A 15033-nucleotide genomic window follows, 5' to 3' on the forward strand; every position below is an offset into this window, starting at 1 on the left:
AGTTATTAAGTAAGAACTACAGTAACACTATTAATCTATTTGCATTTGGCAAAATTTGAGACAATACTTAATTATCTATATTACCTTGGTGAGTGTAAAGTTTTGTATCTAAGTTACTTTCTATTATAACTAAGGAAAACTATAACTATTTAGTCTTCAATTCCATCAAAGACCCCAGAAGAGTGAAATGTTACCTAATGACAGGGACCTCAAGCTACTTGGATAGTCACCTCAAATTCCTCTGCAACATTGAACCATCCATCTTCAGCCTACAAGCTTAGAATATCTGACAGACTTTTCTGTGAAGCAGAGAATTTTTGAAGGACTGTCCTACCTAGTCTCGGCAAAGTTTGGCAGTCACCTTTCTTGCATCCTTCTGGTCCAGCTTGTATGGTAACTGTCAGCCGTTGAGACAAGGGCAGTTTCTTTGCCCACATGGCTAGCTTTTGCCATTAAAAAAAACTCATACAGAGTTTCTTCGATGCCCATTGTCTTCTCTGAAGTAGATTGGTGCGGCCAGAAGTAGATGTGTATCACTGTCATGAAAAACCTTAGGTTATTAAACATATTAAATGCCTATTTTGTAGGTATTTGGAGTGTTTGAAGACCATCTATCTATGTAAATATATCTGTTTATGACCTTGGAAAATATCTACCATAACTATAAGTCAGACTATTATAGATGACTATTAATCTGTATTTCTTAATTATACATTATATATTTTTAATTGAGTTGCATAAACACCATACCTTAAACAAGAGTAGAAATATACATATAGTATACCAATATTAACTTTAAATTTGTATTGATAAACCAAAATCCATACCATTGTAAAATATGTAAGATTAATAGTTGCTTTTTGGATTAAAGTAGATCCAATAATCTACCTTTTAATCTATCATTTCTATAACCTACTTTTCTTTTCAAAAAAAAAGATTCCTGAATCTAATCTCCTTTTTTAGCTTTTTTCCTGACCATTATCCATAAAAACTTGCAACTAACCCCCCTAAAGGATGACAAACATTCATAATTTATTTTGGGAAATGTGGGCATTCTCTAGACTACTTCCTGTTGATTGGGGGCAATGTTAATCTTTGGAGAACCTTGATAAAATTTGGGATTGTGGTCAAGTCCTGACTGAGTAGTCTGTGATGTTACATCATCTCAGCCAGCAGCCTTGAAGCTGTTCTGGATGTAGTATTCAGAGGAAACTGCAACAGATGATCTCTGAAACATTGGATCATCTGGGCCACCTATTACCATTGGAGATTTTTCAGAATGTCTTCCTTGAACAAACCTGATTTTTCTGAACCCAGAATGAATCTAGAGCCTCTCAATTCCTGTGGAAATAAAAGCAGAACCTCTTTCTCAAAGTAACATATGTTTGACTTAAATTTTGAAGTCAAGTTATTTTTAAAAATATATAGGTTGGTTTAACCTAGCATCTTTCATAATCACATGTCTCTCAGCAGTTATTTGTTCATTAGTAGTAAAAAAATTTAAAGACAACACAATAACATACAGAATCCAGATTCTCTGTGTATTTTTCATCTTTATGTAGCTTATTATATTTTTATTACTATATTTTTTAAGGACTTTCTCTACCCTTTTTCTTTTCTCTCCCAAACCTATGTATATTTTTAAATACACTGTAGCCCATTTAGAGGGCTTTTTTTTTGTCTGAATCTGTCTTTACTGTATATTCTCTATTTTGCTGACCACTTGAGTCTTTAAACTGCTAAGCAGTGTGGCTAGGACCAAAGCAGTAGCTTTGGCAGCTGGCTCTGCCCTGCTCCTTGGTTCCTTGAGAGGCTAGTCTTATGGCAGAGGGACATTTACCACCAGCTCTGGGAGCCATGTTTACCACTCCAACTCTAGGGAGGTTCTGGGTCCATGCCACCACTGAGTAGTGTGCCACCTGCTGCTCATAGACTCCATTTAAGTGTTTGGTAGCAGGGCTTTTGAAAAGAACCACTCATTTTTTGCCACTAACACTGTTTCATGATGCTGTCTCTTAAAGGAGCCGTACCTCTGCTTGCTGCTAGCAAACAGAGCCTATCCAAGAAAAAGCGGTTAACAAGAAGAGGAGTTTGACTCCATTTTTGTGTGTTTAGAATCCACTTTAAAGGTTTTTCAGGCTTTATGTGAAAATTCTTGCCAAATGTTTGAGTGCCATATATAATCAGACATTTCCTGTCCCAACTACTCAGTCCCACATAAACACACAGAAGGTGATATAAATTATAAATGCTTGGCCAGAAGCTCAGGATTATTACTAACTAGCTATTAGATTTTATGTTAACTCATATTTCTATTTATGCTTTGCCTCATGGCAGTACATTTATTAGCATGGCATGTTCATGTCCTACTCCCTCTGTACCTGGCTGGCAACTCCCGACTCTGCCCTTCTTCTTCCCATCATCCTTAGTTTGGTCACCCCACCTATCCTTGCTGCTTGGCTACTGGCCAATCAGCATTTTATTAAACCAGTTTGAGTGACACATCTTTACAATGTATAAGAAGATTATTCTACAGCATATAGCTTTAAAAGTTGACTATGCAGGCCAGCAAGTCTTCATAGGGCTCTACAATGGGCTCAAATTTAGCACAACTGAATCTAATACATTGTAAGTCAACTAATGAATATATCTATATCTATATCTATATCTATATCTATATCTATATCTATATCTATATCTATATCTATCTATCTATCTATCTATCTATCTATCTATCTATCTATCTATCTGTGTGTGTGTGTGTCACTGGTATAGTTCAATCTTATATATGCTGTAGTCTTAGATTTTTGTATTATAAAATATATATCACTTTGTCTGAATCTTTTTTTAAGACAGGATTGATTCTTTTCACTTTGTACATGTAGAAATTGAAACTCAAGGGAAAATTAGTGAGTTTACAGAAAATGGCTTTAACAATGCCAAGGTAGAGCTGTATGTTCTCACTCCATCTCCAGTCATGACGACTCCACACTGTGTTTGAGTGACACAATGAGAATTCAGACTCTAGACTCCTACATTATCCTCTTTCAATCCCATTGTAAGTGCTGGGTTCTGTATATCTCAGAAGACCATGCCTGGTCACTCAAACCACTCTGTTTTGGGGGAGAAACCACAGCATTTATTGTATAAATGGAAATTGCAGATTTTTCTCAAGCCAGCCAGCCCTCTTTCATGATTTCTTATCATGCAGGTCAATTAGAGATTACCATCTTCCTTTTTAGCTCTAACAGCATGGTACTTTCTTATAGGGTAGGCACTTAATGTTTGTTTTTGAAGTAATTGAAAAAGTAGTCCTGCTACTTGTGTGACAGAAACACGGTATAGAGACCACTAGTTGATATTTGGATGGTTGATTTCTGTTTCTGTCCTGGGGAGAAGATGAAATGTTTCTCTTTCTGTCTGTCTCTTACTCTCTTTCACTCCCCCTTTCTCTCTGTCACTCTGGTGTGTGTGTGTGTGTGTGTGTGTGTGTGTGTGTGTGTGTGCAGGTACTGGGATGAAAAGAAGAAAACAAAGTACTTTTGTGGTTTTTGCAGTATCTATAACATTATTTACAATCATTTCAGAATCCAGCAGCCTTTGTATGTGGAGAATAATGTCCTTGCTGACTGCAACACAAGGTGTAACTGCTTAACTAAAACGTGGGACCCAGTGTGTGGAGAGAATGGCCTAGCATACATGTCAGCCTGCCTTGCAGGCTGTGAGAAGTCTGTTGGAACAGGAATCAACATGGTAAACACCCATTCAGTGATCTGGGCTGATGTTTTGTGTACTACATTAATATGTGCTATGATCTAAACCTACATCTGCTAAAAAGCAAAAATTAGTCCATGCTTAAAATAGATTAATATATTTTATGAATAATTAAATTCTTTTATATATTTATACCTGACCTTACAATTTCTAGATGTTATATAAAACCTTGACAGAGTCTGAGAATTATTTTGTAATTTCAAAGCAGTTGAGATCATTATTCAAATGATTGGAGTTAAAATACTCTGGCTGGGCTGTAGGGCTAGCTTAGCTGTTAAGAGCACTTGCTGGTCTTTCAGAGGACCTGTTTGCTTCCCAGCACCAACTTTGTACATCTCCCAAGTCCAGCTCCTGGCAATCTGACACTCTCTTTTGCCTCCCTCAAACACCCACATGCTCCTGCTTGTATACACACAGACAGAGAAGCAGATACATAAGAAAACATAAAAATTACAACTTAAAAAAATCTGCCTCTTCAGTGATAGGATCTCATGAAACCCAGGCTGACCTCAAACTAGCTATGTAGTTGAGGCAGGCAGAAAACTTATCTTTTGGTATCATGAATGTCTTATATTTATTTGTTTATTTATTGTAGTTGTGTGTGTGTGTGTGTGTGTGTGTGCGTGTGTGTGTGTGTGTGTGTGTGTGTGTATTCAGGTGCTTGTGCACATGGAGGTCAGAAGACAACCTCGTGTGTTGACTCTCAGGTCCCACCCACTTTGTGCTTCTGAGGCAGGATCTCATGGCCTGGAATTTGCCGATTCTGTTAGCTGCCTGGCCAGTGATGCCCAGGGAGTCCCTGCTCCCATCTTCAGAGCACCAGTGTTGCGCGCGCATCCTCCACACGTGCATCTTTCTCATGTGTGCTGGGACCTGAACTCGGGTCCTCATGCTCATGTAGGACTCTATCGACTGTGCCATCTCCTCGTGATGGCTTAGCAGGAAGTAGTTAAGCATTTTCCTTGTCTTAAACTTGTTATAATACTTACAGACTTGGTTGGTAATCAAAGTGAAATATAAATTTTGATTCTTAATATACTGAGAAATATAACAATTCAAAAAAGAGTTGAAATATTGTTTAAATAAACTTTTTCTTGGAACATGACTTTGTTTATTAGTAAGCATCTAACTATTCCATCATCATTCTGAAATCTGTTTTGTTTTAGTTCTTTGTATTAGGGTCAAAACAAAACAAAGCAGTATTTATTGACTGTTATAAAATTATGTACAGGCTAGAAAGTTGGTAGAGTGGGTAAAGGCATTTGCCACCAAACCTTCCCATCAAAACTACAACCCACATGGTAAAAGGAGAGAACTTAGTCTCATAGTTTATCCCCTGACTTCTATATGTATGTTGATGTGGCACACATGTATTCATACACACATGCACACACATGAACACACATACACACATATATGTACACACACCAACAAAGACCAAACACACATGAAAATAAATATAAAAAACAAAATAAATGTGAATTCAGTGTAATTGAATTTTGCAAATTACTCTATGCATTTAGAAAAAAATACTTATTTTTAAAATCTACCCCTTTATATTTTTTCCTTTTCATTTTTTTATTAAGAAATTTTCTATTCACTTTACATACCAACCACAGTACCCCTTTATATTTTATAATAAAATTATAAGATACCAAAATAGAGATGAAAATAAAGGTGAAAATAAACCTCTATTTTACTTATTCAGTATTTTTTTTATTCAATGGTGCTTGTGCTCAATTTAAGGTCCTCATTCAAACTGGGTGAGTGTTCTTCCTATTTGCCATGTCTTTGGCCCCAACACTCTCCATTTTCATCTAACTGGCTGTGTAGAAAACACTGAAGATTTATGCCCAATATTTTTCTTTCTTAAATAGGACATTTTTTTTACAGGTGTTTCAAAATTGCAGCTGCATCCAGTCTTCAGGAAACGCATCTGCAATTCTTGGGCTGTGTAAAAAAGGCCCTGACTGTACTATCAAGCTGCAGTACTTTTTAATCATGTCAGTAATTGGCTGTTTCATCTACTCGCTAGCAGCCATACCTGGGTATATGGTTCTTCTGAGGTAATAAGTGATTTGTTCATTTATCTTTCTGTCTTTTTTTCTTAGTAGTGTGTGCATATGCAAGTGTATGATGTTTCTCTCTCTCTCTCTTTCTCTCTCTCTCTCTCTCTGTGTGTGTGGGGCTCCTGAGTGCCACTAAGAGCACAGGAGGTCAGAAGACAGTGTTGGGGAATCAGTTCTCTGCTCCTCTTGTTTTGAGGCAGGGTCTCTCTTCTTTCCTCTGCTGCTGTCCTGGCTGTGTACTCCAGCATACCAGGCCCTCAAGTTCCCAAGCAATGCTGTTTTCTCCCATTTCACTATGGGAATGCTGGTGTTGCAGATGTATGGCCCTGAATTGAGCTTTTTAACTATTTTTTTTTACATATGTTCCTGGGTTCTGGGTCATATAGCCTTTCTGGCAAGCAACTTTACATACTGAGCACCCCATCAATGCCATTTAGATTTTTTTTTGTCATTTACTGAAATTCCATTTCCCAAGAAAGACTCTTGGAGTCAAGGTTCCCAGAAATTCAATGCTCTGAAATACCTTTATCAAGGTTCTTATACTGATCATTGCTATATTTAACAGTTATTTAAAATTTTCTGGAATTTTCCTGCCTGCCCTTTCCTATTTTGCCTCCTTATGTCTTAAGCCTACATTAAGGGACATCTTGTTTTGGCAGGGAGAGAGGAGTTGTTTAGGACTCATTCCCTAGGCTCAGCTAACTGACTGGCAGAGTGTGAAACCCTCTGTATAAAAGTGACCAGGCTCCCTTGACATCCTGAGCTCAACCTGTCTTTAACAAAAAACATGAATGCAGTAATAGACACTATCTAACCAGGAGATATATGAATTCAATAACAGATACTCAGCTTTCTAAGATAAAGTGTTAAAGTTTCAAAGCCCATTTTCAAGGTATTTTTATTAAGTAGATATTCTTTCCAGCCTAGCAAATTTCATACCCACAAACAACGGGGAAGCAGTTCCCTCCCACACAAACACCTTTTCTTGTATCTTTGGGATTCGGAAGCAATGTTGAGTTAACCACAATGTTACGTACCATTTGATGATTTGTCGTATTTTATCCATAGACTGGACCAAGATTCCTACTCGCTCCTTCCTTTCCCTGTGCTTTTCTGTTACCTTGCCAACACTCCCATTCTACCCCATCCTCTTCTCCTTCTACTCTTTTTCAAAATCCCTTTCCCCTTTCCTCCTCCTTTGCTTCCCTCCTCTCCTCTCGCCTTCTTCTCTTCTTCTCTCCTCTCCCCTCCCCCTTTTGTTACCTTCCCCTCACCCTCTCCTCCCCTTCCTTCCCTTCTCTTCCCTTCCCCTAATTCTTCCTTTCCCCTGCTTCCACACTTCATAGATACTCACTAGGACAAACTCGTTATCTATCCTTACATTTTCATTTTCCTTTGTAAGATGTTATGTTCCTATATTCACACAAATGGAGATGTGGTATATGCCTTGTTCATAGGTTCACAGACAGATAAAGGCACCAGTATTGCTAGTTCTTAAGACTTATAAGTGAGAGAGTATTGGCTGTGACATATGTCACCCCATCACATGCCAGGCTGATTTAGCTGATGTGGCTACATGATGTTTTCTTTCTCCTTCACTACTCTGGTGCCTCCGTTTCAAAGCAGCGTGCTCAGTTGATAAGGATGTGTTTTCTTCATAGAGGAGGATCATTATAGTTGAAGGGAATTGTCAGCAGTTGTACATTCTTGTTAAAACATCCAAATACTCTCAAGGTCTTCTCTCCTGTTACTGCATGCCTGTTCCTACTTCCATGACTCACTGTCATGCTCTTCACTTTCTCAATTATCTTACCTTCTGACATTGACTCTTCACTGGGTATGAAAATGTGGCTTCTTGTATGGCTTTAAAAAAGCATTGTGTATGTGTGCGCGCGCGCATACGTGTGTGTTTGTATGCCATGGCATGTATGTTGAAATGAGAGGACAACTTGTAAAATTTGGTTCTCTTGCCACCATGTAGGCTCCAGGTATTGATCTCAGTTTGTCAAGCTTGGTGGCAAGCAGCTTTACCCACTGAGCCATCTTTTAGGCCCTAATGTATGATTTCTTGATTTAATGAAGTTAAGGTCTATTTAAATTATTTTTTTCTCATGTTTCTTTGCTCTTTCTTGCTGAACTGATGATTGCAATGTCAATGAGGGATGACACAGTCCTACGTGCGCACACAATCTTTACTCTTCTAATCTGTTGTGTTTTCTTGAACTCTTCATGGAATCACTTCCAAAATGAAGTCTCAATAGCTGCATTTATTATGCTTTTCTTACCCATGTGTATTTGGTGAGGAAAGACAATGTTTTAAAAGGACTTCCACATTCCTAATTTATAAGAACATTTTTCAGATTTTTATCCTGACTGCATTATAAGTCTCCCCTTTGTATGTAATTTTCAAACCATCTCATCTAATTTTGTAGGCAGTACAGGAAAGACAAAGGTCCAATGTTTTTAACTCTGTAAAACAAAGGCATTTTTTTCTTTTTTTTGGCGGGGGGAGTTGAGACAGGGTTTTTCTGTGTAGTTTTGGTGCCTTTCCTGGAACTCACTCTGTAGGCCAGGCTGGCCTGGAACTCATAGAGATCCACCTGGCTCTGCCTTCCGAGTGCTGGGACTAAAGGAGTGCGCCACCACTGCCCGGCTCAGTAGTTTTTTTTTAATCAACATGACAAAATGCCTGGCAAACAACTTAAGAGAAGAAGATCTATCTATTTGGTTTGTGGCTTCAAAGTTTTGGGGATAGCATGGTGTTCTTCATGGTAACCAAAAAACTGTTCATCTAGGTTAGCAGCCAAGGTTAAGGGGCTCCACCCTGCTTTACAAGTGTGGAGGTCACAGGACAGCTTTCAGAAGTCATATTCTCCTCCCTCTGTGTGGGCTTAATAGTAGAACCGTATTATCCTCACTTCAGAATGAAAAACTTAACCATTAGGATCACGAACTACACCTGTCATTGGGAGGATGCTAGGACAGATATGGGTTTGCATGATGAACTTCTATTTATGTATATGTATTTTTCAGGTGTATCAAGTCTGAAGAGAAGTCACTTGGAATTGGGTTACATGCATTTTGCACAAGAATATTTGGTATGAACAATTTCTCCATCATATCAGACCAATATTAAGTACTTAGTAAACCAATTATTTTTCACTTAGTAAAAAGATAGCAGCTCTCTTGTCAACTCAAAACACAACCCTCATCTTAAAGGGAGTAAGAGATTTTGATCTGGAATCAAACATAAGTCATCATAACGGGAACAGAGATTCAGGTCATCCGAATATCAGGTTCCAACATGGTGACAGTTAGTTATATTTATAGTTGGAGAACAAAGGAAGTCATGAATACAACACTTCTCAAATATATCTAGTGGGTTGGTGAGAGCAAAGCATGGAATTCTCTTCTGTAGGGTCAGCTGATATCTGATGACATTCTTAGTGTTTGTTTGAGTGGAAGCTAGCAACCTGTTAAGTGAATATATCCCATCAAAGGCTTCATGTGATAGTTACATGGGTATAAAGTCAGACAGAGGGAGGGGCAATGCATGATCAATATGAAAGGTAGTTTGTCTCTGGATCTACACTATCCCAGTTGTCCTCAACCAGAAGGTCCCAATGACCTGGTGGAATCTTCAATGAACATGTGCTGTACCCACTGGAGTTCACAAGCACATGTGTTTAGAAATGGCAACTTGTAATTAGTCTGAGAATAAGGTAACTGCAGACATGAAAAAATATTTCCCCTTGTCTTTAAAGAGCTTACTTGAACTTAATTACAAATTTGATCTTTTATATCAAATAAATAAAAATAAAATAAAATGGAAAATGTTTCTTTTAGATGTATAGAAAACCAGAACAAGACATTTCAGAAAATACATGAAGCTCATGGCTATGAACTCAATAGATTCTTTCTTAGCATCTTATACATAGTTTTCATATGTTGTGATCTAGAAACATTAAATTACCTTATAATTTCTAAACATAAGTGTAGCACCTTTGATTCATAATTTGTTATGTTTGTTTTTAAGAGAAAAAAGTGAAGTACTTCCAAATAAAATAACACATCTCTCTCTCTTCTCTCTTCCTGGCAATGGGCTGTTTTTCTTTCTCTCCTCACTGCAGCTGGCATTCCAGCACCTATTTACTTTGGTGCCTTGATAGACAGAACCTGTTTACACTGGGGGACTCTGAAATGTGGAGAACCAGGGGCGTGCAGGATGTATGATATAAATAACTTCAGGTAAAGATAATCTTTAACTGTTTTCTTGGACTTCATGTGCATGGATATTTGCATGCATGTCTGTCTGTGTGAGGGGTCAGATCCCCTCGAGGTAGGGTTGCAGGCAGTTTGGGAGCTGCCGTGTGGGTGCTGGGAGTTGAACCCAGGTTTTCTGGAAGACCAGTCAGTGCTTTTAACTGCTGAACCATCTCTCAGACCCAAAGGTAAAGGTAATTTTTGAGACCTACTTTTGTAGTGCATAAAATGTCCCCATTCATAATCTAACATTTTCTTGAGTGATAAGATGGCATTTGGCTTCATTTTCAGAATGCATGTGGATGGTATAACTTCCTTATTATGTATTTTAATATTTCCCATTATTTCTAAAATGTTTGATACAATTAAGCATGTGTGGGTTTCCTAACTTAACCCTTCATAATACTTTTAAAAGGGAGCAGGTGTCTGTGTAGAGGCCCTGGAGCAGTAGGGGGAGAGCTGCATCTGGAGCTGAGCTAGCATGGCAGAACACTGGAGATAAACAGGGCAGCAATATCCAGAGACCAGAGATAATGGCACTGTTGGTGGAAACAAATATCTCAGCTCCCACCATCCCATACCTATGACAGAGAGAAGGACTTTTCCCTTCCGCAGGGATCAGTATGGCAGTCCCAGCACATTCAAGCAGCAGGGATTCTGACGTTCTAGCTCCTGGAAAGGTCACAGCTCTCTCATGCTTGCAGCCTGATATAATAAGAACCCAAGTCTGTGGACGGCCCTTGCAGTTTAACAGCATGCCAGGTGCTGTTACCAGGGGCCTCCTTGAGAAGGGGCCTGCCACCTGAATTTGACTGACGGATCTCATCTCTGGGAACCCACGGATGCTCCACTGCACTTAGTGGTTGGCTGCCTCATGGACATTACCTGGCTCAGTAGAGCGGTTGTGGTACAAACCGGCTGAGAGTTTCACAAAGGGGGAGGATGTTGTCACACATACACATAACCGAAACCATTAACCTCAAGAGCCAGCAGACCAGGGGGCCTGGCCTCTGAGATCCGGGTATTGCTGCTGTTTAGACTAAAGACAGTTACCTGCATGGTTCCCACCACTCTTGTTCTACACAGGCCCCTGTCACTAACAGTATAGGAAAGAATTATGGGTTCCCTGCTGACCTACGCACAGAGGTCATGACAGGCTGATCTTGAGCCAGACTTAGGCTGTTACCTTGCTGTCCCTATAGGGCAGGAGGCCCCCAAAAGCCCGCAGACTACAGACTACACTGTGCTCCTCCTTGCTTGTAAAACCCCTTCAGCCAAAAGGAATTTTGGCTCTCTGAAGGTATGACCCAGTTCTGTCTGTTTCTGGGTGAGGAGGATACTGAAAAATTCTGAGAAAGAAAAAGTGCTGGCTATTTTCCTGTCCCCAACTGTGTATAGCTGGGGGTGGCTACTATCCCCATTCTCAGTCTGGCGTGCCTATAGTAAATGTGTGGAAGGGCTCAACTACTTCTGTCAGTGTGTCTGCATTAGTTAAAGCTCCAGTTGCCTTGACTTCCCCAGAATGGTAGACTGTAACCTAGAATTATGAGCAAATTCACCCTTTCTCCCTCAAATTGGTTTTGACAGGGTCTTTTATAACAGTGGCAAGAAAATAAACTAAGATATTTGTTAATCTATTACCCATCTAGAAAAAAAACTCAATTATATTTCTAGACTGTTATATCTGGTCTTAAGCATCTATACATATATACTAAACTTATACTTTCCCACTGTAGAAGTAGCCATGATCATATTTATATGCTTATATAGTTTAGGATTTTCTACCTAAGGAATGGTACCACCCACTGTGGAACTGGGTCTTCTCACCTCAATTAATGTAATCAAAATATCTCCCAGGGATACATTCACAGGTCACACATCCACATGTGAGTCCTTCACTAAAACTTCCTTCCCATGAGATTATAGATTGTATTAAGTTTACAACACTATTCATCACACTAGATTTTACTATAAACATTGAGAAAATGAAGGAATTTTTCATAGTAATTTAGAAATGTTCATATGTCAAAATTTTCTAATATTCATTAAGTCTGGAAATTTAAGGCATATTTTATCAAATTACAGGGAATGAAGTTTTAACAGTTTACAAGTTCTTCTAAGAAAAGGTGAAAGGGAAAATTACCTAATTCATTTCAGGAAGCTTCTGTAGTCTTCATGCTTAAACTGGACAAGTTCAGCAAATGGAAAGGATTTGGGGCTAACGAGATGGCTCAGGGGTTAAGAGCACACATTGCTCTTGCAGAGAACATGTGTTTAATTCCTATAACCCATATTGGGCAGCCTACAAATTCCTGTTACTAGAACTCCCAGGTGTCCAGGACTCGTGGATACATATCTACACAGAGACCCAACACATACACATAGTTAAAGGTAGTAAAATGTTATAAGATAAAGTAATTGATTGCAAAAGCAAGCTTCTGCATGAAAATTAACAAATTGAATCTACTAAATATACAAATGAGCAATATGATTATTTCAGATACAGAATGATTCCAGTATCATAAAATCTATTGGTATAATGCAGCAAACAAATGCTGAGTAGAAATCTTGAAAAGTGACTGTATGTTGTTCTATACATGTGTTTTATACATGTGTAATCAAAATCAGAGCAAACAAAATAGAAAAGAGTGGTTCCCTTTACTTGATATAGGGTTTTTTTTTGGGGGGGCTCGTTATTTAAGGACCATATGATAATGGCAGAACCATGGCTGAGTGTGACGTAATGGCAGAGGACAAATGGTGGCAGAGTATGAGGGGGCTGGTCATGGTCATGTTGCATGCTGTGTTAGGAACTTCATTTTCAGCTAAACCTTTCTGAAAACATTCTCATAGGCACATCCAGAGATGTCTCTCTATAATGATCCTACATCCAGTCAGGTTGACAATGGAAACTAGCCATCACCAAAATGAAGAAAATGCATTTAAGATTTTATGTTGGAAAAAATTTTGACATTCTACTAAACAGACTTAATAACTCAGCAAAATAGATTATATAAAGTACATGGGCAAAGTAATCACCTGTTTTTTTTTCCAGGAATAAATGGTCTGTAAGGCTATAGAAAATTAGCTTCCACTGAATGCATTAAGAATTATATTAATACAGATCAGTTGTTTTCACTAGGAACATTTACATCGGCGTGCCTGCAGCACTAAGAGGATCAAGCTTTCTCCCAGCGCTCTTCATTTTAATACTCATGAGGAAGCGACAACTCCCTGGGGAAATTGACTCTTCAGAAACTGAACTTGCAGAGACAAAGCTCAAAGAGAAAAAAAGCGAGTGTGTGGATGTGCACAGAAGTCCCGAGGTTGAGAATGACAGAGAACTAAAAACTAAGCTGTAATGAGTTTTCTATTGGCCTGCACAAGCCCATGACAGAGTATGCATTTGGTTCTTTTGAATCATGAGAATATTATACAAACTCATTTCTTATCCTTAAGGACCTCAAAAATTATTTTACTCATGATAAAAATATTTACTGTTAGCATTATTAGAACATTGGGTGGCACTTAAAATTTTCCCAGGAAAGTCTATGGTGACCCAACACTGAACTTTAAAGCTGTCTTCATTTTCAAAGAGCATTTTCTCTTTTAACTCAATCATAGCAAGTGTATATTTCTCACATATCTTCAAAAAGCATTAAAGCTTGTCCATTTCTGAAACACAATTCAATTTCATTAAATTTATACTTCAATGTTAGAGGTATTTAGAGTTGAAAATTTACATCTTGGTTGTGTTACATTGGGATAATTTATTTAAATTTATCTTTTCTATGTACAAGACATATGAATACCTCTTTACCTATTTAGGAGTTGTAAGCTCTCTTTTTTTATTCTAGACACGATGCTTCCAAAGTTAGCCTACTCATTAATGTGACATCTCTTGTTTTCAGTCCCTTCTTCGTTACTCACATCACATGTTTGATCATTTTGTTAGAGCACTGATAGATTTAATCTGGCTATTTAAAATCATGTAGCAAAGCTGGTAGGAACTTTTGTTCCCCTAGAAATACAAATCTGGTAATGAAACTTTCTTAAAAGCAAATATTTGAGAAAGCCAGGCCTTTCAAAGGCCCTTTTGTAGAGATGGGGCAATATGTCATTGGTACAATGTTTACCTAGTATGTGGGAGACCCTGGGCTCAACAACAATGTAGACTTTACTACTCATAATAAAATAAAATAAAAATAAAGGCTGGATGAAGTGTTGATATTCTCAAAAAAACTACCTTCTCATGTGCTGGTGGCCTCTTTGGCCCAGTGTTCATTTTACTCATGTATCCTCAAAACACGTGGATACTAATATTCAAAAACATCTTAGAGTAAAACCATGTAACAGGGGCCAGCTGGATGCCTCAGTGAAAAGAGGTGTTTGCTGCCAAGCCTGACAAGGTGGTTTTGATCCCTGGGACCGAGAAAGAAAACCATCTCTTGCAGGCTGTTCCATTCCCTCTTTTCTTGTACTTCCTCATCCACAAATAAATAAATAAATAAAAAAATGTAGAAAGTTGCAAAGTGTGTCTTTTCCTATAAAATTGTGATTAGTAAAATTTAAGGTGCACATTAAAAACAAAATCAAGTTGTGGTACTTTGTTAGAGAACTGTCCCTCCTAGGCTCGGGAATTTGGACATTTGGGTTCCAGTTGATAACTCTGCTTGGGGAGGACTAGGAGTGTGCCCTTAGTGGAGGAAGTGAGTCACTAGGCTGGCATTAATTGGTAAAAGCCTCACCTACTTCCAGTTCCCAGTGTTTTGTGCCTTGCTGGAGAATCTGAAATCTCAGCTTTCTGCTCCAGTCACCATGTCTGCTGGTGACTGTCATGCCTCCTTGCCATGAGGGACTTCTATCCCTCTGGAATCATAAGCAAATATAAACTCCTTTCTTCTACAGGTTGCTTTGTGAAAAGTAA

The 15033-nt window shown here is 38.4% G+C and overlaps 1 protein-coding gene across 3 annotated transcripts in view; it reads left to right on the top strand.

Annotated features, from left to right (window-relative positions):
- Slco1a2 (solute carrier organic anion transporter family member 1A2) overlaps positions 1-14633 on the top strand; it is a 93140-nt gene extending 78507 nt beyond the window's left edge. For 2 of the 3 annotated variants that reach the window (XM_037204008.1, XM_028879881.2), the window contains 5 exons: positions 3588-3753; positions 5668-5840; positions 8877-8941; positions 9974-10091; positions 13249-13468. In XM_037204008.1, the coding sequence (XP_037059903.1) occupies positions 3588-3753; positions 5668-5840; positions 8877-8941; positions 9974-10091; positions 13249-13468 (742 nt within the window). Of the gene's footprint in view, positions 1-3587; positions 3754-5667; positions 5841-8876; positions 8942-9973; positions 10092-13248 lie in introns of all 3 variants that reach the window. The other variant, XM_028879880.2, reaches the window with a different exon arrangement.
- The last annotated feature ends 400 nt before the right edge of the window (positions 14634-15033 follow it).

Source organism: Peromyscus leucopus, chromosome 3 (genome assembly GCF_004664715.2).
Source record: "Peromyscus leucopus breed LL Stock chromosome 3, UCI_PerLeu_2.1, whole genome shotgun sequence".
In the NCBI taxonomy this organism is placed as follows: Eukaryota; Metazoa; Chordata; class Mammalia; order Rodentia; family Cricetidae; genus Peromyscus; species Peromyscus leucopus.